Source organism: Dromiciops gliroides, chromosome 5, assembly GCF_019393635.1.
Source record: "Dromiciops gliroides isolate mDroGli1 chromosome 5, mDroGli1.pri, whole genome shotgun sequence".
NCBI lineage: Eukaryota > Metazoa > Chordata > Mammalia > Microbiotheria > Microbiotheriidae > Dromiciops > Dromiciops gliroides.
In genome coordinates this window covers 135,031,964-135,058,484 of record NC_057865.1, presented here as the reverse complement: position 1 = coordinate 135,058,484, position 26,521 = coordinate 135,031,964, and the positions used below count along the sequence as shown (strand labels likewise).

The 26,521-nt window shown below is 36.3% G+C and overlaps 1 protein-coding gene across 4 annotated transcripts in view; it reads left to right on the top strand.

Annotated features, from left to right (window-relative positions):
- Positions 1–26,521, top strand: part of FOXP2 (forkhead box P2) — a 693,998-nt gene that overhangs the window by 516,112 nt on the left and 151,365 nt on the right. For 3 of the 4 annotated variants that reach the window (XM_043967104.1, XM_043967102.1, XM_043967103.1), the window contains one exon: positions 15,753–15,842. In XM_043967104.1, coding sequence (XP_043823039.1) covers positions 15,753–15,842 — 90 coding nt within the window. Of the gene's footprint in view, positions 1–15,752; positions 15,843–19,597; positions 19,656–26,521 lie in introns of those variants that run through there. The other variant, XM_043967105.1, reaches the window with a different exon arrangement.

Here is a 26,521-nt window from a genome sequence, read left to right as displayed (position 1 = left end):
CCACCATCCTTCTAATCACCCAGATTCAAAACACCAGAGACATTTTTTTCTTAACCCCCCCCCCCAAACTCCTTATATTTAAGCATTTTCCAAGTTATGTTTCCTGGGGGCATAGCCAAGACATTAAATGCACAGAGCTCCTGATACAATGACCCCCCAAATAGCTGGAGCAGTAAAATCCACAAAAAGTTGGGCTGAGATTATTTTTCAGCCAAAGACAGCTTAGAAGGGGCTGTACTGGGCTGCAAGTAGAGTTCAACCCCACGATCACACCAACACAGTCTCCAGGCACGCTGCACCAGAGAAACTTACCCCCAAGCCTACAAATAAGCTGCAGCACTAGCATCTTCTATAACTAAGCTTACAGTCTGGTGAGAGGGCTGAACAGCTGGCCAGGGGAGTGGGGGGGGGGAGTGGGGGGAGGGGCGGGAGGGAGGGTTTACAGGGGTGTCTGTGAGACCTAAGGAGGAATTCCCACCCCAGCTGGGAACCAGGAAGAAATTGTGAGCAGCAGGAGGCCCAGGTGGGGGAGAGGTGCAGGCTCATTGGAGCTAAGAACCACAGCGCAAAATGTTTTGCTGGCTGGTTAATTAGAAAGTTGGCTTGAGGTTATCTTCTGACCAGAGAACAGGCCAGGTGAGAGAAAAACCTGCCCTCCCTCAAACCAAAACACCTGGGACCCTCTGAAGCTTGGGATAGTGTAGCTTGGTAGTATGGCCCCACTGTAAGAGGGAGTTAAAAGTAAAATAAAAGACAGCAAGATGAGCAAGCAAAGAAAGTTGAGAACTCTCGGAAGTTTTTGTTTTTGTTTTTGCTTTTTTTTTTTTTTTTTTGGTGAGGCAATTGGGGTTAAGTGATTTGCCCAGGGTCACACAGCTAGTAATTGTTAAGTGTCTGAGGTCGGATCTGAACTCAGGTCCTCCTGAATCCAGGGCCGGTGCTCTATCCACTGTGCCACCTAGCTGCCCCGAAAGTTTCTTTAGCAACAAGGAAGATCGAGGTGCACCCTCAGAAGAGGATAGCAACCTCAGGGCCCCTACATTCAAAGCTTCTAAGAAAAATATGAATTGGTCTCAGGCCATGGAAGCAATAAAAAGGGACTTTGAAGAGAAAGTAGGAGAGACAGAAGGAAGATTTAGAGATGTAGTAGAAAGAATGGAAAGAGAAATGAGAGCAATGCAGGAGTCATGAGAAAAAAAGTCAACAGCTTGAAAAGCCAGATGGAAAAGGAGATACAAAAACTCTCAGAAGAAAATGACTGCCTAAGAATTAGGATTGAATAAATGGAAGCTAATGACTTTATGAGAAACCAAGACACAGTAAAGCAAATCCAAATGAAGAAAAAATTCAAGGGTGATATGAAATATCTCCTTGGAAAAACAGCTGACCTGGAAAATAGATCCAGGAGAGATAATTTGAAAATCATTGGACTACTTGAAAACCAAGTTATGCTTCCCTAATACTTTTTGCATTTGTTCCCTTTCTCTCTAATCACATGGCCACTATCCTAGTTCAAGAGTTTCATCATTGCTTGACGAAGAAATATTCCTAAAGTCAGATCTGATGATATCACACACACCCCACTCAAAAAGGTCAAGTGGCTCCTTACTAACATTAGGATAAAATATAAAATCCTTACTTAAAGCCCATTACAATCTGACTACAGTCTGCTTTCCAGACTTATTTCAAATTACTTCTATTAATTCACTTCCCATTGTTCATACATGAGAATCCACCTTCTTACTTGGTGCCTATATAGGTGTTCTTTCCCATGTCTGGAATATATGCTCCTTCCTCACCTCTGCCCTTTAAAATCCCTAGCTCCCATTAGCCCTCAAACAACTTTGTATATATTTTTTATTTATGTATATGTTGACCTCAATAGAATACAAACTTTTTCTAGCCATATTTCATGTTTGCCTGAATTTCCCAGTCCCTAGAACCCTGGCAGAGAAGTTTTTGCTGCTGTTGTTCATTCCTTTTAGTTGTGTCCAAGTCTTTGTGATGCCATTTGAGGTTTTCTTGGCAAAGATACTGGAGTGATTTGCCATGTCCAGCTCATGGTACAGATGAGGAATCTGAAGCAAATGGAATTAAGTGATTGCCTAAAAGTGAGATTGAGGAATGCTTAAAATAGTTTATAATTTGAGAGATATATTCCTTAAAAGACAGGGAGTTGATATAATACAGAGAGAGCCAGCCACAGACCTGGTTCAAGCCCCACTTTACATAGACATACTTACACTTAAACACACACACACATATACATACATATGTATGTATGAGAGAGAGAGAGCCAGAGAAAAAGAAAGCGTTCCTCACAAATCATTTAAACACTTAGTGCTTAAGTACAAAGGTGTCAAAGGCAGGATTCCTGAGTCTGGCCCAGCTGATTAAAATGTAATTGGGGACAGCTAGGTGGTGCAGTGGATAAAGCACTGACCCTGGATTCAGGAGGACCTGAGTTCAAATCCGGCCTTAGCCACTTGACACTGACTAGCTGTGTGACCCTGAGCAAGTCACTTAACCCTCTTTGGCCTTCTCCCCCCCCCCCCAAATCCTTTAAAAAATGTAATTGGGAAATATTTTTTAAAATAAATAGAAACAAAACAAAGAGAATGTTAACATGTGGTTTTCTAAGTCAATATTGCACTTACTAGGGATCCAGCCTTATGTATGGTTTTAGTGCCCCCCTCCCATTTATAAATGAGCTTGATATCACTATTCTAGGCAATATTGTAAGACTATAAGATGTTAGGAAAATGCTAACCTGCATTGATAGAAGAGGGAATTTCCTTCCCAGAGAATTCTCCATGCCAGTGAAATCACTGATACCAGTAACACAACAAGATGGTAGTCCGCATCATAGAATCATAGACTCAAAATCTTAAGTGACATTATTTATACCTGACCTCCCACATAAAACAGGAAGTCCTATAATATCCATGGAGAATGGTTTTCCAGCTCTTTCTGGAAAACTAATGATGGAGAATACCATATTCTACAAAGCAGCTTGCTTTTTTTTTTATTTTATTGACACATCATTATCAAAATATACTTTCTTAGGTTTGGCAGAATTTTGTGTCCCTGTAATTTCTATTCAGTGTTTATAGTTCTGCTTTCCATAGTCAAGAAGAAAAAAAATCTAATTCCTCCCTAAAAATAACCACCCTTCAAATATTGGATTATAGTGATTATGCTCCTAATCCAATTCTTCTCTTCTCCAGGTTCATGGGCCTGATCCTTCAGCTAATTCTCAGATAGCATGGGTTGATGTCCCTTTATCATCTCAGTCACCTTATGGACTGAGGCTAGTTTGTCAGTATCCTTCCTAAAGTGTGGTGCCCTGAGCTGAATGTAGTCTGACTAGTATGAAGTAGGTAGCGGAACCAACAAATTATTTGTTCTGGATGGTATATTTCTATGATGCAAGCTAAGATTTAATTACCTTTTTTGATTAATATGCCACATGGTTGACTCATATTATGTTTGCAATTCACTAAAACCCTGAGGTTGTTTTCATATGCAGTGCTACATTTTAGCCTTGCTTTTACCATTTCTTTCATGAATAGTTGATATTTTTGAACTTCATTGAATGACTTTACATTTGTCCTCATTATATTCCAATTAGATTTGACTCATATTTTCTAAGATATTAAGAGCACAGAATGTCTTAAGTGAAAGAAACATTAAATATTATGAAGTGTAATCTGAGTTTACTTTAAAGATGAGAAACCTCATCTTCAAAATAAAGTTAAGGGGTAAGAGGAATGCACTACAAGAAAGGGAAAGGGAGAGGTGGATTGGGAGAAAGTTATTCACATAAAAGAAACAAGAAAAAGCTTATGGAATAGAGGGGAAGTTGGGGAAGGAGTGGGGAAGTGAGTGAGCCTCTCATCAGAATTGGCTAAAAGAGGGAATAACACACACTCAAGAGGGTATAGTAATATATCTTGCCCTGTGGCGAAGTGGAAGGGGAAGGGGATTGTGGGGGGGGGGCGGGGCGGGGAGAGAAGAGAGGCAATGGAAGGAAGGGCAGATTGGGAGAGGGTCAGTAAAAAGCAAAACACTCTCAAGGAAGTATAGGGTGAAGGAAGATAGAAAATAGAGGAAGTATCAAGGGGAGGGAATAAGATGGAGGGTAATACAGTTAGCAATAGTAATTGTGAAAGAAATGATGAGCAGGATGCTATCAGAAGGAGGCATGAAAAATGTAAACTATCAACAGAGATAGAACTGATGGTATCTGAATACAGACTGAAGTATAATTTTTCTTTGTTAGCTCCTCTTTCTAAAGGTATTTTGTCTATTTTCTTTCACAACCTGACTAATGAGAAGATGTTTTGCATAACTGCACTTGTATGACTTATATTGAATTGCTGGATTTCATAGGGAAGGATGAGGAGGGAGGGAAGAAGAAAATTTAGAATGCAAAGTTTTTAAAAAATGAATGTGAAAAGTAATGATAAGCAGGAGGAGTTCAGAGAAACCTGGAAGGACTTACATGAATTGATGCTGGCTGAGAGGAGCAGAACCAGGAGAACATTGTATATAGTAACAGCAACATTGTGTGATGAACAATGGTGATAGACTTGGTTCTTTTTTAGCAATGCAATGGTCCAAAACAATTTCAAAGAACTTCATAATGTTCTCAACATCCAGAAAAAAGAACTGTGGTTTATGAAGGCAGATTAAAACATGCTGTTTCTACTTTTGGGTGGCTTTTTTCCCCTTCTTTTTTGAGGTTTCTCCCTTGTGCTCTGACTCTTCTTTCACAATATGACTAATGCAGAAATATGTTTAATGTGATTGCAAATATATAACCTATATTAGATTGCTTTCTGTCTTGGGGAGGAGGGAGGGAAGGGAGGATGGGAAAAAATTTGGAACTAAAAATCCTATGAAAATAAATGTTAAAAACTATCCTTATATGTAACTGGAAAATAATAAAATACTGAAAGCTTTAAAGATGAGAAGCCTGAGGCCCAGAGATTAAATAGCTTTCTCAAAGGCACACAGCTATTAACAGGTAGAACTGGAACTTAAAGCCAGATCTTTAGATTGACAATTCATACCATACCACATTGCTTCCCAACTTTTTAGGGCCCAGTTATCTATTGTAGCAGCTATCATTTCTAGTCTCATTCAATCCAGTAAAAAAATTGATTATCTTACCAACTGAGTGTTGCAAATAATTATATTTAAAATAAAAAAGGGCAGATAACTCCCTACAGCATGCATCTAGAGACCTCCCTCTGTGTTGTCATTCATTTATTCAGTCTACTTCTAAGACCATTCAGTTATCTTACTCTGTCTTGTGAAAATTTTTCTCAAATGCTTTCCTGAAATCTGACTATATTTAGCCTGCAACACTTGCCTAATTTTTCAAAATGATTAAGTCATGGGCTTTTGCCTTTCTGATATGTTCTTAGAATTGTGCCTGATGCCACTTTTAAAAATCCATCCCTCCTTATGTATCTTTCAAAATGGTTTTAATTTCTTTTTAGATATGAACTCACCAGAGTTCCCAATACAGCTGCATCAATCTATTCAAAATTTTTCCCCTTTTTCTTCTTTATTGAGTTCATTTGTGCTTAGCATTTTGTTTTTCCCATCCCTTTTGGATCTTTTGCCTTTTTGAGTTCTCTAGCCAAAGAATCATATTTGTTTTCCCTGAAATCCAGTTTTCCTACAATCTAGGATATGTGTCAGACTAACTTCAGTGTTCTCTTTCCTGTTTCTTTTACAATTTTTTTGAGATGACACAGTCACTTTATCTGAAGTTGTCATGATTTTCACTTCTTCTGTAAGGTCCTGCTTTTGGTTAGAATTAGGTCAGGTATAATAACTCCTCTTGTTACTTCCTCTACCTTCTGAAGGTTAAATATTTAAGTTATGTCATTTATCATATGTCTTCCTTCTGTTAGAAAATAGCCTACAGCAGAGGATTAAATAATTAAAAGTCTTTCATCTAATCTTTTCTAATATTTGGCTGTATGATCTATAGTATATTTCTGCCAAAATATCACGGCATTTTCTCTTTCCCTTTTTCCTATGCAAATGTTCTTCATCATGCGCATCAACCTGGTAAGGTTCATAGATCTTCATACACGTGTGTACCTTCTTGAAGCACAGTGATGAATGATCTTGCCAAATGTATTATTTTTGAAGAAGGTATATGTCTTTATATTGTAGCATTTCAATCATGAGCCCCATTACACTGTTTTACCCATAACATTTTGTTTACTTCCATGAATAAACATACCAAGTCTAAATTACTACCTTCTCCTAATGTTTCACAGACTATTGAGGTAATGAATATCATTTCTTCCTCAGTACCTTCTGTGTTAGTTGGCTTTCTGGTCATTCTTTCTTAGCCCTTGTACTCAGATGAACATGCCACTAGATCAGGACATTTTTCCTTCATCTTTAGATGGAACATACACTTAAATGTCCAAAACTCTTTTATGCTGAACTATGCTCCAGAAAGCCAAATCTCATTCTCTATCACTGTCTTTTAGCCATCTCATTTCTGATATCCATTTTTTTGTTGGTTCTTTATCTATTAAAATCTTTAAGTACTGATGGAAACACTTCCACTGTAACCCACTTCTGCCAAACTTTTCAGTTTCCTGCCTAGAATATACAATCCCTGGAGATAATTCCTTGTTAGGGTTGGAAGCTAGGGAGCCAGTGTTGGAGTGAAGAAGCTAAAATAGTATTTTCCCTCCTAGTAAGTGAAGGAGAAAGCTTATGACTGAGGTTAAAAATCAATTTTCCAAAAGTAGACATGTAACATCAGTGTGTATCAGGATGTCATGAAACTCACTTTAAATATTACATGGAAAATAGGTAGCATACTGTAGTGGCTAAAATACTGAGCCTCAGATCTGTAAGATCTGGACTTTAATCTTAACTTAGGCACTTATCTAGCAGTGTGACCCTGGGCAAATCATTTAAGTTTGCTGAGCCTCCATTGTCTTATCTGTGAAATGAGAGTCTTGTTCTTAATGACCTTAAAGGTCACCTCCAGTTATGAGTTCCTGAGCCGATGATCATAAGATAAAAATAAGATATTTATCCAACTCACTATGGGCTGACATTAATTCATTAAAATTTACCAGAAGTTAATTTTGTGCAAAAAAAAAATCCCTATTTTTTACTTTCCATTTTATGCAACTTGCCAGTCTCTACCCATTGTTTCTTTCCAGTTTTCATTCCTAGACCACTCTGAGCATTTCCAGAAAGTCACAAAACTATCCTTTCTGGCATACTCATTCTAAGTTCAGTTGGTTCTTTACTTTCAGTTGGGTAGTTTGCCTGATAGAGAATTCCTCTTGGTAGCCCTTTTAAAATTCTTTCCAAACCCACAACACCAGTACTATCCCTCTTTGTTCTGAGCAGATTACATCACTTGCTCTTCTTAGACTAAATCATCCAGGGAGAGTTCCATCAGATTCCCTTCTTTTTTTCAGATTATAAACTGTTACATTTCTACCTCTACTCTCCATCCCATAACTTTTATGATTCCTTCATTAACTTGTTCCAGCAAATACCCTCTCTCTAACCTCTCCTTCTGTATGGCTATGTGACTAACATAAATCCTTGCTTTCCACTATCCTGGTTAGACTACATGGAATGCCGTGTCCAGTTCTGAGTGAAACATTTAGAAAGGACATTAACAAATTGGAACACACAGGTCATAAAAGAGGGGAAAGGATAATGAAGAGATTCAAAACTATTTCATACAAATATGGATGAAAAGAACAAGAGAGATTTATCCAGGATAAGAAAAAACTTAGGAGAGACATGATAGTTGTCTCCAAATAACTGTAAGATTGTTATGTCATTTTTTGACTCATTATGTTTGTTCCAAAAGGCAGAACTAAGACCAATCGATAGAAATTATAGGAAGTCCCATATGTACCAGAATATTCAAAGAAGTATCATTTGTAGTAAGAAAGCTACAAACAAATTATGTGCTCAACAGTTGTTGAATAACCAGATGCATTGTGGTATATGACTATAATAGAATATTGTTGGTTCCATAATAGTACATATGAAGAATTCAGAGAAACACTGGAGGACTTGTTTGAAGGGCAATATTCCCAATGATGGAAATAATATTTAAAAGACTACCTAAAAAGACAGTGTTTAAGAAACAGTGGCCAATTGTTGATTCTGAATGATTTTAATGTACTTTCTTTGCTATTAAGAAATCGTCAAGCATAAGAATAAAAATATATTTGTAATATTGATCACAAATGTTACATTACTTTTGCTTAACTTCATGGAAAGGTACTATTATGAGAGTTGTGTTTCTTGAGAAGTGATTAACATGTCAAAACAAAATGTATGAATTAAAATATTATAGGAAGTAAGATTTTTTTTGTTCAGTAATCAATAACCTTTTATTAAGAATCTAATAGGGGCAGCTAGGTGGTGCAGTGGATAGAGCACCGTCCCTGGAGTCAGGAGTACCTGAGTTCAAATCCAGCCTCAGACACTTGACACTTACTAGCTGTGTGACCCCAGGCAAGTCACTTAACCCCAATTGCCTCACTTAAAAAAAAAAAAAGAATCTAATATATGCCAAGCACCATGTTTAGGGCTAGAGTTACAAAAAAGATACAAAGAAAGTCTGTGCCCTGAAGGAGCTCACAGTCCAATATAGGAGTCAACATGCAAACAAACATGTATGTGTGTATGTATGTATGCATATATACACATACACATATATAGACATATAATAAGCTATTTACTGGAGAAATATGAAGTAATTAACAGAAGGAAGGGACTAATATTGAGAGACATTGGTAAAGGTTTCCAGTAAAAGATGAAATGTTAGTTGGGACTTAAAGGAAGCCAGAGAAGTCAGGGGACAGAGTTGAGAAGGGAGAGTATTTCAAGTATGGGGGACATCCAGAGAAAATGCATGGGGTTGAGATGATATACAGAGGCACACACACACACACACACACACACACACACACACACAGATCTAGTACAGCAAGGAGGCCAGTGTCACTGGATCAAAGCATACATGATTTGGGTGGGAGAAATCTGGAAAGGTGATAGGTGGGGAAGGTTAGATTTGAAGAGCTATGAATGTCAAAAAAGCATTTTGTATTTGATCCTAGAGGTGAAAGAGGCGGTTATCGAGTAGAGCAATATGATCAGACCTGTACATTAGGAAAATCATTTTGCTTGAGGGCCTGCATTAGAGTGGTGGCAGTGTTAGAGGAGAGAAGGAACTGTGAATGAGAGATGTTGTTGAGGTGAAATGAACAGGTGTTGGCAACAGATTGGATATAGGGGATGAGAAACAGTGATGAATCTAGGATAATTCTTAGGTCAGGTTGCCAGCCTGAGGGACTGGGGGGGGGGGGGGATGTTGCCCTCATCAGTAAAAATCCTACATTGATGGTGGGAGAATTTAGGGGAAAGATACTGAGTCCTGTTTTGGACATATTTTGTTTTAAAATGTCTACTTATTGTTTTTCAATAAAAGAGGGGAAAACTTCCTTATACTTCGAGCTGTCCAACAATTAAATAGACTCCTTTATGTGTATCAAGTGCCCAACTCTGGTGTGGATTCCAGACTAAGATTCCAAGCTGAAGATGTGTTACAGCCACACCGAGGTTCACCAGAAAGACTGCTAAATATTGAGTCAGAGAACTTCGTTTGTAACCTTGGTTCTTGTACTTCCCACCTGGGAATATCACTCCCTGAATTTCTGTTTTCTCATCCGCAAAAGGAGCACAGTTGGACTAGGTAGTTTCTGAGTACCCCTCGACTATGATGATAACAGTTAATCCCTTATTTGGGTACATTTCTAGAGGATTAGATTCTGAGAATGAAATTTTAAGGCTTAGAGCAATTCCTAGTCCAATGATTGGTCAGCACCTAAACCTATAGAAGTGGAGCAGACTGGGGCAGCTAGGTGGCACAGTGGATAAAGCATTAGCCCTGGATTCAGGAGGACCTGAGTTCAAATTCAGCCTCAGACGCTTGACACTTACTAGCTATGTGGCCCTGGGCAAGTCACTTAACCCTCACTGCCCTGCCAAAAAAGGAAAAAAAGGAGAACAGACCTTGGCTCTTTCAGATTAGGGATGACTGGAACTTGGCCTAGGTTAGCAATCTTTTCCTCAATAGAGTCTGGAGATGGGCCACAATGTCCTGGAGTAAATGGCACAGAATTTTTCACCTTACCTTGTTAATTCTAACTTTACCATGAGCAACTGTTACATGTAAATCACTGTCTTAGTAACTGGATCTACAAAGAAAAATAAGACACTGATCTCAACCTCAGAGAGTTTATATTATTTCTTCAATGGTGGCCTCATGCCACTGTCTCATAAAGCAACAGAAGCATAACCCAATGGAATAACCACAATTTGGATGATTCTGTTGTAAAAGCTATATTATAAAATTAATGTTTTCACTTTTAGATGATATATAGTTGTGTGTAACTTTTTTAAATTACAGAATTAGTGACATGAAACAAAAGATTAATAATTATTACAAAGATATTTTGTAGCAATTAACTACTGCTTTTTACAAGACTAGTCTAATTAGGTATCAGTCATGATGAAATGCAGGGTCTGTAACCATAGATGCATCACTTCAGTCCAACAGATTGGTATTTGAAAACAGGTCCCCAACATTTAAGTGATTGATTTTCTTCTATTAAATAGCACCATGATACTTTTGATTACATTTACTTTTGTTGTTGTTCCTTTTTTGTTTAGTAGTAAATTAATGCTAGGAAAATCCAAACTGAAAAGGAATGCATGTTCTTTGTAAGAACACATGCATTTTTTATCATTCACACTTGTGCAGCTAATTATAATATATGAAATTCTGTTTGAAAAACTTGTTTTTATGTTCGGCATTCAAAGTAAAATGTTAAATTTTACAATACGTGAGTGTGAGGAGAAAGAATCTGGAGTCCTTCTGGCATTTTTTTTTTTTTTTGGTCCTGGTTATCTGCAAAGTATACACCCCTTGTCAGTACAACTGGGGAGCGCCTGTGTAACACTCTCATTTTTGCCTGTTCCACATAATAGTTTCTTGTATCATATTTCTTCTGACCTCGCTATCTGAAACCAATTACAGGAGATCCATTTGGGCTGCATCTATTTTCATAAGAAGCCTAGGCAGCAGTGTTTTTCTCAGAGATGAATATCAACATCAAATATGCTTCTGAGTGCTTTGTTATTTATGTTCCAGAGAGATTTTGTAGCCTTCAGCTCTCAAGAATGTGTCACGCTGTGCTGTTTATACATTGAAGATATTAATGGGCGTAGATGTCATTTTTCATTTTAACGTCTCAAATGCAACAGGCTGATAGGTTAAACATTCCTATTTTTATGGGGAAAGATAGGAGTGACATCTGTTTTTCCAAAAAACACATATATTTACTTTGAAAAATAAGGAAATGATTTGTATATATTAGGTGCACTATACATTTTATTTTTTTTAAATAGATGTTATACTATTTTAAAACTCTTGTAATATGGATAAAAGTTCTCACTGCCATTAGCCAACATGTTTATCGTTAGAAGGTAGTCAGTGAAACTTTATTAGTGACCTGGGTAAATTCCTATGAAATCATATTTCTTGAGCTAGAAAGGAACTCAGAAGTTGTCTAATACAGTTCCCTTATTTTTACAAATGAAGAAACTGAGTCTTAGAGAATTTAAGTGAGAAGGTGACACAGGTTGTTGGCATCAGATGAGCTTTTCCCACAGTTCCATAGTGCCTCTTATAGGCTTACAAAAGTTACATATTGGTCTCTGAATTCAGTTTATAATGAGTGAAACATTTTAACTTTTCTTCTTTCTATAGTTAAACAGGGCTTAGATTGCACAGTAATGTAAGAAATAATATTTCTAATGAATATAGCAATATGGCTTGTACATGGGTATATTTTATTACCTCCCCCAGCAATTTTATAGGTGCAATCTATAAACATTTTCATTTTATCAAAATATTTAAGCTTAACCTCATTCTATTACTAGATTCCGTCATTTCTATTTTAAATTTTTCTTCAATTTTACTAAAATTAGATAACTTCATTAAGGAAAGTGCTCCCTTAATTCAAAACAAATGTGTTGTTGGATATTGGATATGGCTTGGATGCCTTAGAAATGTCTCTCTTGCTGTTGTTCATTTGAATTAGACTCAGTCATTTTGAATAGGAAAATCTGTAAATATCTCTTGGCCGTTGCTTTAGTTAAATTTTTCTTTAGGCTACATATCATCTAAATGGCACAAAGAAGTTTATGAATGGTTCTTGCAGTTTGTTTTTCTCTGCTAAAAAATTGACACAGAGAAGTGTGTTCCATGATGAATATTTTACTCAATTCATCATCTAACATATTTATATTATATACCATTGATGGAAATGATTTGCCATCATAATATTAAAATGTAATAGTACCAGTAATAAGTTGCCTAAAGTATAAAAGGTATTTCTCAGCAGCTGTTAGAGTACTAAAATGTTAACCAGAATTTTGATAAATATGTGTCACATGATGCAACTTGCTGTTGGAAAACACATTTTTCAGTGGTTTCTCCTTACTAGTTTTACATCTCTTCTGATCTTGCAGAATTATCCTCTGTACATCACTAATGTTTTATTGTAGCAATCTCCATTGCCACAAAAAAGAATGTTAAAATAGGAAAGTATTTATTTTCATTAAGCGTTTACATTAATAGATGAGCCTCTTCTTTTTCAAAGATACCTGTGCCTGCATACAGAAGTCAAGATATTTTAGAATAGGCTTTTACTTTTTTAGCTGGTTACTTTATGTACACATTTATGCTGCTTCATTTTTTGTTATTTCTTTGTAATAGTAAGAATTAATGCTTATTTGTGCTGGTAAAGATGGGGAACTAGGTTAAGGGTTTCAGTATTGAAATGTTCTAGCTTACTTATCTTTTCTGACTGTCTAGTAACACTAATAAATAAAGCCATATTTTGTTTCACTTCTAATGGTATTGACTTCTAATGTAACAGGGAAGTGGTAGAAAGCCTATATTCAAATGCATACTTTAAGGTCGAGACTTCCTAGATTTATAACTATTGTTCTGATTACAAGCAAGGTAGTTTACCTTGTGGGGCCTACATTTTCTTATCCATAAAGGAATACTGGATCAGGTGGATTTTAAAGATACCTTCTAAATCTAACATTCTATCCTTCTTTTAGTGATGTCCTAAAAGTTCAATGAGAGTAGGTATCAGCTGAATCTAGAGCTATGTTATAATTCAGATCCAAATTTGAGACTGGCTTGACTTTTTTAAATGTATAGAAAATTAAAGTATTCAATAACTATTTTTACATCAAAATATGTAGACTTCTCAAATCTCCAAAAAAAAAAAATGGTATTCTAATTGCCAATGTGTCTGCAGAAAAATATTTGATATCTTCAGTTGTAAAAATAAACTTGTTTTATGGGTGGATTTTAAACTTATCACACAGTAAGGACAATACTTTTTCTTTTATTCATTTAAGATGCTACTTATTTTTAAAATTGGACCTAACTTTAATAATATAGGAATTTCCCTACTAAAAATAGGGTATTTCCATTGGAAACCTTCAAGAATCACAACAGCTATAGAATTAAATGCAAACTAAGGTTTTATCTCATAACGTACCAAAAATAAACTGGTCAGTGCAATGAGAAAAGTTTAAAAAGTTCAACCCCCAAATCAATCAAGCTATTTAATATAATATAGATACAAACAAGTAACAACGGAAAGATCACTATTCTAAGAGTACCAAGATCCAACCTTGGACAAGGCACTTAATGTTGCTCTCTGGGCCTCCACTTCCCCTTCCATATAATGAGGGGGTTGGACTAGATGAGCGTTAAGGTTCCTACCTTCTCTAATGCTTTGATTCCCAGGTACTTTCCAGTTCTACATCTATGACTTTGTTACCTTTTCAATTTTTAGTCATCTGTACAAACTGTGATTAAAAAGAGAGAAGTATATTATGAAGAATAATAACTGGGATATTTTCCCCCAACTCTAAATCTATGATCCTCACTAGTATGAAGTTTGAGTTTGGAGATCAGAAGCTATTTTGGGAACATTTAAAGATTCATGTTGGTTTGGGATCTTATCTTCTAATGTATGATAATGTATATTCTAAATTAACTTGAATGTAATGGCCTTGGTAACAATGCAGTTGACTTATAATTACTTGAGAATATGATTAAAAAAAACAATAGGAGGATTGTGGTGGGAAATTCTCCAAATGCTAAAAGTATTGTTTTGCAAACTTGTACCAGATCCTTCTAGGGAGAGACAAATCAATGTTGTTAGGAGATGGTGCTAGTGCATTCAGTTTGTTTACTTTGGTTTTCTATGTCTGCCTGCCTTCTCAGAAAACTTGCTTGGAGCCAGACTGTAGCAGCCCTCTCTCTGTCTTTTCATAATTGATCAGGGGATGACTGCCTTCCCTGAGGGTTAAGACGTGGCAACTTTTTCTGTTTGCTCAGCATCTCAATGTAGTAGTTCAAACATTGTTCACACCAGCTGGCAGTGTAATGCCATATGCACATCTTGTCAAAGCAACTGTTGTCATGGATACTAGAAACTATCTTAAAAACCAGATCATTGATTCTAATCAAAATTGTAGTTTTCTTTATCAGTTGAGAATTTTTATTATCATAAGAGAATATTGATCCAATGCTATTTCCTCTGTGCTGAAAAACTCACAGGGTCTCATTGTATGTTTATGGAACTATGATTTTTTTAAAGTAGTACAATGATTTGTTTTTGTTTTTTGTTAATTTTGAAAATCATGTATCTTTTAGTTCCAAAGATCAGTTATTTGGGGGAAATGAACTACTGAAGTAGATTTGGCATAATGTCCTTTAAAATTAGTTCATGTTATTTACCTTTTTTTCCTCCCCCAAATCTCACGATATCTCTCTTTTAGCACTTATTTTACTATAAGAACTTTATAGAGGAAATTCACTCAAACTGCTTCTTTTTTCCAATAAAGGATATACTTACATTATTTTCTCATGCTAAGTTTTATTTTGCTGAGTTGGAATGAAAACATAAAAATAAATGAAAACATCTTCTGTTTTGATTGGTATACTGTCATACACAGAAACAAACCTGATTGGTTGAGTGGTAATTTCTTTGTTCTCTGATTTTGCTAAGAATGCAAATGAAACCACTCAATTTTATTTGGCATTAAAACTGCACTTTATTTTGTCAAAGGAGAGGTTTCCCCTTGAATTGTAAGTACAAAAAAGTGTTTTTAATCTTCGGTGAAAATCCTTATTAATTCACTTTCAAGATAATCTGATGTTGATTTGTCAAATTTAATTACAGCTTCCGGTAACACTTGAAGTCTACTGCTTTTGCTTCAAAATTGTAATATGAAAATGCAAATTGAATGATAATTTACAAGGGAGTGGGCATTTTAGTTGAACACTCAAAAGACAAGTTCCTTGTGGAAATGAGTCTATTGATGCAATTTATGATTTTTCCTCTTCAAGCACTTTAAACAAATTAACTTTATTTCCTGCAGGATTACATGTACATCCAAATTTTTAATATGTGGGTATTTTTTTTATATTTTAAAAGAAAAAGAACATCTCAAAAAAGAGGTGGTGAAGTTTCATTCTGTGGATGTCTTTTAAGGGTAGGAGAAAAAACAATGGTCAACTTATCTTTAAACAAAATATTTAGACAGTTTTCCTTTTTTTTTTTTATTTTCAGGCACTACAGGCAGCAAGACAACTTCTCTTACAGCAGCAAACAAGTGGATTGAAATCTCCTAAGGGCAGTGATAAACAGAGACCACTGCAGGTTAGTAAAGCATTATTCCTGTCCTTTGGGCCAAATTCATAAAGAAGATCATAATGCTGGTAGATGAATATATGTAGTAATATACAGAGGAAAAACACTGTGTATCTATATGTAGGACATCTTGAATTCAAAACCAGAACTGCTATCTCTTTACAAGAGAAGGAAATAATTTTATATTCGGGGAGATTGCAGAAGTTTACAAGGTCACTCACTACAAAAATTTATGCAGGAAACACATTTGGACTCAATAGCCATAAAAAGATCTTTGTATAAAACTCTCTTGAGAGATTTACATGGGACTTTATTCACAAATAGGTTAAAATGTGAAAATTCTTCTGTGAAAGCAAAGTCACAGTAAAATGGTGTTGAAGAAAACAAAGCAGTCTTAGACAGCTCTTCGCTCTTCAGGGTTGTATCTAAGTGACAAATGTAGAAAAACTCCAAAGCTGCCAACACAACTGCTGCAGTTTGCCAAAGAAGCTTTTGCTGCTACTCCAGCTAGTTTGTAGTCCCTCTTGGGTGTGTTTGTCCTGGGGAAGTGTTTTAAAAAATACTTTGGCATTGCATATATGATGTAGTCAACATTTTAAATAGATTTAAAAAAATAAAACTTTTAATAAACTGCCTGAGGCAGCAGTTGTGCAGGTTTCAAATAATTTTTCAGAAGGCAGAATAAGATTGGTGAGTTTAAAACAATACCCCCCTGCCCCCCCCCCAAAAACCTCTATCCCTTTCTCCCACCTTTAACAACAGAAACCTAAAACCTTATGTAATTAGTTTATACCCCATCTTTAGAGCTCTGTTTTCAAGTGATCCTAAGTATATTCGCTGGTGCTGGTAGGCTATAGAGGGCTCCTGAGAGGTACCTTCTGGGGCTTAGTTTTTGTGTGGCATGGAATTATAGACCACTGATCTACACAATCCAGAAACCACTGAGAGGGCCTGGAAACATGATTAAATTTATGGTCCCCAAATGAATTTGAGATGAGAATATATTTTCTTTGGGAACAAACCTCATATGGTTTTCTTTTCTGAGTCTGAAATACAACAGTTTATTATTTTTGCCAAATGTAAAACTTTCCTGAAATAACCTCATTTTAAAGATCTTTTTTTTATGATTTGTTTTTTTTCTCCACAAATTACTTTTCATATGTGTGAAAAAGGCAGGAACTTTGTGGTGATCTACTTTATCCTCTCCGGCACCCCTAACCTATCTAAGAAATAATAAAATCCAGCAGTGACATTAATGGTAACATTTTAGCCCAGTTCTCATATTCCACATAGGAAAGCCATCCATGCAGTTACATGGGAATGGTAGAAGCTCTATTTACATAAAAGTAACCAGTTGAATTACTTATTCTCAGTGCAACTTCAGAGGGGACACATTGTATCCTCCAGAACTGAGATGGAATGGTGTAGAAGACCCGGGTTTGAGATTATGAGTTTATGGGAAGGAAATCTTCATTCAAACACAGTTGTAGTATATCTGAGGGGGGAAAATATTGTCATTGAAAAACAGAAGAAAAAAGAGAGAACTGGTTCAGAGCAACTTTAAAAAAAATCTTATTGATTTTATTTTACCATGTTTAATGACAAATACATGAATTAGGGTATTTAAAAACTGCAACTTCCTTTTCAAATGTAGGGTCAATGGGAGTTTCAGGATTGCTGGTTACATGAGGTTGGGATCCTGTGTTGAGAAGTGAATGACTTGGCTTCATTAGAGTGGTATTCTTTCTTGTTCAAGGGGAAGGGATGCCTGTGGGAGGTGGGTTTTTGATAGTATCATTCTAACATTTGGATGTATTATTTTGGAATGGATATTGTTTAATAGGAGTAAATGGAGGAAATCTTTGCTCACTGTAATAATGTGTGTACCAAAGTTTGTGTAAATGAATGTCTGAGCAGAAGTTCCTGATTATATTTTATGCTATTATGAAAAGTGTGTTTAAATACTTTGCAAATAATTTTTAGGAGTTTAACTATTTCTACTTCTTGCCATTAAATACAAAGCTTTGCATTGTTTCACTTAAAATACATATTAATCTGAGAATGTCTCAGTGCAGATTTTAAAATTCTAGATGTTTTTATTATTTTAGTGTGAACTCTTAATCATACATCACATTTTCATGGATGTAGACACTGATTTTTATGAATAAGAATTTAAAAGTAATGTAACATGATATATTTGCCCCCAACAAAATATATGATAATTGTAATGTTATATGTGTTTAATTTCCCAGTATTTCAAAGTAGTTGGCTATCTTGGCAACTGGAGACAGGTTGGGACTGGATTATAAGTCTAATAAAAATCTAATGGCATTTTATATTAGCTCACACATATGTTGTCAAATGGGGGTGTTAGGTTATATTTACCATTGCACCTCTCATATATACTATTTGGTATGGTTGCACAGTTTTTCCACTGTGCTCAGAAAGAAAGGCTGATGTATTTTTTATTAAATATTTTTTTACCAGTTAATGCAAAAGTAACATTTAATTAACTTCTTATGTGATTATAACATGATTTCCCCCACCCTACCAATCCCAAGTATTGAACTAAGAGTTTGCCATGTCTTTGTGGAGATTTCAATAACCAACAAAGCACAGTAACTAATTACAATTTGAGATTTTAATGGAGAAAGTTTCAACATTTCTTTTCTCCAGTTTTTCAAAGGCAAGATGTTTGGTATTAACAGGCCATGGAAGGTTTTACTGGGTTTCATAGATAGCATACCTCTAGATGACCTCCTGGGAACTTCTTAGAAGAATTTGGGTAGTGATCCAAAACATTCTTTATATGTTTTTCATGAAATACCTCTTTGAAAAGATAATTATTCTATAAAAGCTGAAGGGAAAGGTAGAATAAAACTTGTTTTACTTCAAAATAATGTCCACAGTGGCTTAGGCCACCAGAAAGTAGACCCTCCAAAGGAATAATAGTTTATACTTGAATGAAATTTTTTTTCATATTTTTGTCACAGTTATGGACAAATTTAGAATTATCTACTGGCAAGGTTATTCATAGAACTTTTTTCCTCAATTTACTAGTACTTTTTCATCTACATTTTTTCAGGATTCAATGTTGGAAATGTTAGGAATATTGGCATGTCTTATGCAAAATGGAAAGAGAAAACCCTCATATCTGATGAGTTTGAGGGCCAGTTGTAGTAATGTTTTGCTTTCATATACAGATATCTGCATGTATTTGAAATGTTTGCATATTACATTCATTATACTGATAAACCAATTGAACAGGTCCAATCAGTAGGCACATTGATTAATGACATATTGATGAATAAGAGAGTGTGATATAAATGGGAGTTGATATTAGCCTAAGTATTACCAGATGTTTCGTCTTTACTTTCTTACCTATGTATGCTAGAAAACAGACTGCATTAATTAGGGTTCAAGATGGCGGTATCTGTCATTTTTATTTGTTTCTTTCTTTGGCCTATTTTTGTTATCTCTCTTAGAGATGATATAATAGTGGTGACTAATGATAAGGAGAGGTGGCCAATTAGAGTGTGGAATTGTACCCACTTCCTAAAAAATTATTTACAGGTCAGGTGTGATAAATAAGAGAGAAAATAAATATGTGTGTGCATATATATGGATATACATATATGTGTGTCTGTGTGTACGTATGTTGCCTTTTATTAGAGACATTGACTATTTTCTAGCCATTGAAGAATCTACTTAATTTAGCCTAGGTATGAAAACTGGTCGCATTATTGTTCTTGTTACATTTTCAGCCATGAGACAGACTTGTGGTTCTTCAACAGCTGTGCAGAGCAGAGACGTAAATTTAAGGTAAATGCTATTGCTTTGCTATATTAGTTGAGTTTTAGTACCTAGCACTGTAATAAGTTCCTTCACTGAAGGTATTCCCTCTTATAATAATACATCCTACTTTGATACTTCATAAGAGGTAATGGAATATGCACTCTGAGCATTACTATTATTTTACATTATACTTTTGTCTCTTAGGGGAAAACATGATTTCAGGTATGGGGTGCTAGAATACACTGGACTGGGAGCCAGGACACATGGGTTCTAGTCCCAGCTCTACCACTAGATGGTTCTAGGACATTGGCAAGGTAACCTAACCTCTCTGGGCTTTCCTTTCCTTTGTCAAACAGGCAGTTGGAATAGATTTCTCTGCTGCCCCTTTGAATACTAAAATTCTATGATTTTTTTTTTTCTTCTTATGGACTAATTAGTAGCCCTCTTAATGTTTCTGGTTAAGACTGTTCAACACTTGTTACTTATTGAATATTGGCTTACTATTGCTATATGTTACTTTTAGTTTTAGCAGAGATGTGCTTTATGTTCAAATGAATGTTATGTCAGAAAATATCTTTTGGAATTAGAGGGTGAAGTCCATTAGACACTAACCTTATTTTGCAAATATGCATTTGTGTGGCATATTATTAAGCTGCATTTGTTTTGTTTAATGCTTTGAGGTAATTTAAAAATGGACTATTAGAAAATTTAAGCACAGGGAGGATTATTTTTGCCCCAGTGTATGTCGGTCATCAGTATCAAGATGTGAATACCACATACCCCAGTTTCGAATAATGCTTCCACTAACACTCACACTTCACCTCACCCTGCCAAGTACAAGTAAACTTCATATACCATATGGAGAAATAAAAAATAATCTGAGAAATCATTTTAAGTCATTCTAAAACTAATACAGTTATTTTTAATAGCTAACATTGATAGAGCACTTTAAAGTTGGCAAAGCATTTTACATATCCTATCTCATTTGATCCTCACGAGGATAAGTAATTTATGTGTAAAAAAATTGTTTTTAAAATAAATATGTTGTTATTTAGGTAAATGCAGTATATATGACTTGACATCTATAACAAAGAAAAAGCCAGTAAGTACCTTTACTTAATCTCTTCTGACTGATCATCTGTGAGCTACTTCCAAGGCACAAAAGCCACAGATATATAAGTAGATTATTTTAAAATACTAATCAAACTATGGCAGAGTCTTCTTAATGCAGTTACATGGAAGACAAATCTTATACCTGAACTATGAGTACGGGAGGACCAACATTTGAACATAACACCAGAAGTTAATGTATAGGCCAGTGAAGAAGGTTCTTGTACTGGGCATAAGACTACCTGACTCCTATTTCTTTCTCAATAACCAAGTACCTCTGTATTTGTGACTTTCAGCAAATCTATTCACCATTTCCTTATCTAGAAAGTGAGGGAATTAGACTAAGTCATCTCTGAGGCCCATTGTAGGCCTTAACACTCTTTGATTATCAAGAGAATGGATGGAAAAATTGCTTATGCTAGTCCTCTGACTATCTTTTCCTTAACAGATAATTGAAGCAATATTAATTAGATTATGTAGAAAATTTCACGGCATCATATAATTAGGTCTGGAAGTGACCTTCCAGGTCAACTAGTCCAAACCTTACATCTTATAGATGAATAGAAGCTCAGAGAGATTAGGTGACTTGTTCAAGACCAAGAAGGTAGTTAATGGGAGAAGTGAAGTGAGTGGGATTATAACCTGGAACTTCTGACTTCAAATCTATAGCTCTTTACACATCTTCCGTGATGAGGAAAAATTAGAAATAATGATTGATTTCTACTTCCTTGTTGTTACATTTTTCCACAAATGTGAGAAATTCATCCTAAATAGTATGGGGTTTTCTGGGGGAAAAAAACAACATTGTTTCTTATTTGTTGACTTATATTGAAAATTATTTAATTCAAAGAGTATACCCAATAATTGTCATATGCTTGTTTTCATCTATTATAATCGGAACACTTCTAAACAGGAATCTGTATCTGACCCTAGAGGTGAAAGGGAGTAAGTTTATTCAGTAGGGGTTGAGTGATATGATCTGACCTGCACTTTAGGAAAATAATTTTTGCGTTTGAATGGAGGCTGTATTAGAGCAGGTAGACTTGAGGCAGGTAGACACACCAGCAGGCTATTGCAATAGTAGTCCAAGCATAAGGTGATAAAGGCCTGCACCATGGTGATTGTAATATCTTTTTTTTTTTTTGCGGGACAATGGGGGTTAAGTGACTTGCCCAGGGTCACACAGCTAGTAAGTGTCAAGTGTCTGAGGCCGGATTTGAACCCAGGTACTCCTGAATCCAAGGCCAGTGCTTTATCCACTGCACCACCTAGCCGCCCCCCGGTGATTGTAATATCAAGAAAGAAGGAAGTACATTCAAGATATGTTCCAAAGAAAATTGAAAACCCTTGGCAAGATATTAGATAAGTTGGGTGAAAGATAGTAAGAAGGCAAGGATGACACCTTGGTTGGGATCCCAGGGTACTTAAAGGATGGTGGTACCCTTGAGAGGATTTAGAGGGAAAGATAATGAGTTCAGTTTTGATCATGTTTAATTTAAAATGTATAGTCAGAAATTCAATTCAAGATGAAAGGGGATGGGAAGAGGCTCAAGCATGCTCTCTCTCTCTCCCTCTCTCCCTTCTCCCCCAAGTTCAGTTTTCATGTATTACATAGATGATGCCTAGAGTAGTGTGTTGTTTAGAAATCTAAATGTGGGTTCTAATCTGTCCCCCCCAGTTTTGGGGGGAAACTGGCTAAAATCACTGATAAATTCACCAAGAGTTTAGACTTTTAAGGGTTTATTAAAAGATATAAGATAGTAAAGAGAGAAAGATTGAGAACAGATTTCTTATAGCATGGAAATCCTAGTCTTCCTAAACTCCCATGTGAAGTCCTGCCACCACACCAATCTCTCCAGCCAAAGAGGAAGAACTCTCTTGCCAGCATCCGCTTCCTCCTTCATGTTCCCCTCCCAGAAATGGGAGGTTCTTCAAGCTGATTGGCTAGCGTCATTCAAATTCATTGGTTCACTGGACCCAAAGGTCGTCTCAATGTAAAGTTCAAAGTTTTTAGTTTCTGAGAACAATATCTTCTTAAATACCCTCTTAAGTACCAGCCAGATGTGCTTACACTCTAGCTAACTGGAAGTAAGCCAGTCGTAGTCAGTCGCTCTCACCCAATTCAGTCAGTTTTGATCCATCTCCAGGTGGGCCCCCAAGTATCTGCTAAATCTCCTCATCTGCCACATTCTATTATCTTGACACACTAGCCTATCTAACTTAAGCCACTTTCTTCCCAGACCTGTAACCCTGTGTCACCAACTGCTTATTTAACATTTCAAACCCAGTGTCCCACAGGCATCTGAGTCTTAATGTATCCAAAACAAAATTCACTCTCTTTCTCCCCAAATCTATGCCTCTTCTGAATTTCCCTCTTTCTATCCAAGGTACCAGCATCTCTTCTAGTCAACCAGATTCACAACTTAGAAGTCATCCTTGATTCTTTACCCTCCCATTCCCCACACATCCAGTTATCTAATCTTGTAAATTTTCCCACCGAAACACTTCTCTCTTATCTCTGCCAACTAGGCCCTCATCACCTCTGATCTGAAGGATTTTGGTAATCTCCTAATTGCTTTCTATGCCTACCATCTCTTTCCCTCTCTACTCCATCTTCCATGTGACCTTTGGCCACATTAGAATGAAACACAAACTCCTCTGTTTGGAATTCAAAGTCCTTTGCAATATGAAGTTCAGTGTGTGAGCTCACAATATGTGAGCTCCAACCAACCTTTTAAGGATAATTATATACACATTGCCCCCCCCCCCAATGTAACTCTGTGGTCTAAGCAAACTGTTTTATCCTGTTCTTCCAACAAGGCATTCCACCTCTGATCACCATTTGCACAGGGTCCTCCCCATGCTTGAAATTCACTCTCATCCCGGCTTCCTCCAAATCTCCGCTCAAATGACCCTTCCCACATGAAGCCTTTCCTAACTCACTCCCAAGCTGCCAGTGCTTCTTCTGACTGAAAAAAAACCTGTTTATCCAGCATATATTTTGATGTTTGTGTATTGTTTTCCCATCTACCCCACAGAATTAAAACTCCTTGAGGGCAGTTGTGCTTAATTTTTGTATTGAATCCCCAATGCTTAGGACAGTGTCTAGCACAACATAGGGGCATAATAAATGCTAGGTGATTGATTGACTGTAAGGAAAAGGACATTGGTATAGAAAGATAGTATAAGCTCTTTCAGGGCAGAGATTGTCTTTGTTCCTGTTACTGTGGTTTTTAATTGCCAGTAAGGGAGCAAAAGACAATGCATACCCTAGGCACTTAATCAGCGAATTTTAGATTTAATTTAAATGCAGACGTTAAAGCACAAACTGTAAAAAGCAAAAGAATTAGACTGTAATTCACAACAGACTGTGATATTGTCAAAAGGCAAGAGTAGGAACTGTGTGGCATAAGTGTATAGAGCCCAGGCTTTGGAGTCAGGACACTTACTAACTGTATGACTTTAGGTAAGTCACTTAATCTTTGTCAGGGTCATTTTCTTTTTATAATAGCACCAATGAGATTTTATCAACAGATAAGTAGATGGTAGAGATATGTAATTATGATGGATGGATAAAGATAAAAGGAAGCAAAATTAGGTATTTCTGATACTTGGCATTTTGCAATCTTATGAGTGGAAAAGAGCAAAGAAAGGCTAAATCTTGTGGGAAAAGAACAGATTATATAAAAGAGGTGTTCTTCAAGAAGACATCCATCTAGAGTATTTTATAGACCTCTAGGTCAGCCAGAGAAAATGGTTAATGCATTCTTGACCCATGTATATTATAAAGCTTGTATGGAAGTGGGATAGAGTGTTGGTGTTGAATTTCAACCTCTAGGCATGTGCTATGCCCACTACTAAATGAATAGCTGGTATATTCCTGCCTTTTTGGCAATTTCTTTTTTTTTTTCTAGAAGGTAGAGAAAAGACATAGGAAAATGGCTATTCTGGACTTAATTCTGAAGACCTAAGTTCAAGTTTCAGCTCTGGAACACTGTAGAAATCACTTAACCTCTCAGTGATGCAGACCAGAAGTGTCAAACATGAAGCCCAAGTGTGGCCTGAACTAGATTAAAATGTAATTGGGAGATATTTTCAAAAATTAATTAATTAAACAGGAATATGTCAAAATGTGTGGTTTTCCAAGTCAGTATGCTGCCTACAGGGATCTGTATGTGTAATGATTCAGTGGCCCCCATTTCTATTTGAGTTTGACACCAATGACCTAGACAATTCTCTAAAATTTAGTTTCAGATAAGGCATCAATCTGCATTGATAGAGAAAGAGAATTTCCTTTTCTGGAAATTCTCATAGCCAAGAAATAGGGTCCTAAGTCCAGATGCTATCACTATCCAAGCATCAAAGCCACAGAAGAGGGAAAGCACATGATTTGTTAGGGAGGGGAGATACATTTGGAGAAGTAGCAGACAAATAGTGAAGGGTTTTGAATGCTGGCCTAAGATGTTTGCACTGTATTCTCTACACCATGAAAAACCATGAAATGTTTTTGAGATTGAATGACATGTTTATGAGCAGAGACAAGAAAGCTAATTTAGTATCCAGTAGTGTGTGGGTGAGGTTGAACACACAGAGGCCAGTTAGGAAACTGATTTAGGGGAAAAGAGGATGAATTCAGTTTCTTTTCATCATTTCCCTTTCCTGTTTCCTCCTCTTCTCTCTGCTCCTGTCATCTAATGTTTCTTTTCCCTCCTTCCTCCACCTAAGTCTATCCTCCATCAGAGAGGAGTAATTTTGAAGTGTTGCTGCCTATATCACTTAAGCATTTTCTGTAAGAGCTTGAGCCTAAAAGAATATTTTTCTTCCCTCAGTCACATGATTAGGTTCATTCAGCAGCAAAGCTCTCTTCCTTCTTACAAGCTAGCACTGTATGTTTAGCTTTCTCTTGTCCCAGAATAGCTTCCTTGCAATAATTTTAGGTTGCAGTGTCGTCTGAATAGAACAGTTGTCCTCATAATAGTAGTACACTTTTACAGTTAATAAAGTGCTTTCCCCTCAAGGATCCTAGAAGTAAGGTACACATATTATTACCTAGATTTCATGGAAAAGGAAACCGAGGCAAAGGGACTTACCCAAGGTCATCCAGCTAATAAAATGGCAATCAGGACTTCCATCCAAGTATCACTTTCAGTCCAGGACACTGCCTTTCATTCTCAGGTGATTAGAAGAGCCTAAAATCAGCAACTATTCCTGTATTGTGTTGTCTTGGAAAATCTACTTCCAATTATTTTGCTGTGCTCCTTCATAACCTCTTTATCAGAGATTGCCCTTTTAATTTAAGTTGGTTTGGGCTTTCCTCAGACCTTTGGAAATAGCCTTGATTTGGTCAGATTTCTCCCTTCTTTGGCAGATTGCCCAGGGAGGCCTCTGAAGGACAGAGTTTGCATGTCAGATGGATTAAATGGGCTCCTTCTAAACAGGGTTCAGATTATGTAGGTTTAGGCACTCCTCCATCCCCCAGGGTTTTCACAGACTTTGTTTTAGAAACCTTCACATTTGAAAGAAGAATGCAAAAGTGGAATGGATTGTTCACAGAGAACTTCTAAACTCCCTCCATGAAGAGCATTTAGAATAACACAGTACTCCACTGTAATGTTTTAAAAGAATTTCATTAAATTAGGGTTAGAAACCATGTTACTTTTCCCATGAGCACTTAATAAATGCTAATAAATGGATGTGATATAGATCATGCTATTATGAAAATTAAGTTATTTGATTCGATGAGGAAGAAATCACTGAGTAGAATAACTTTTTAAGATATCATA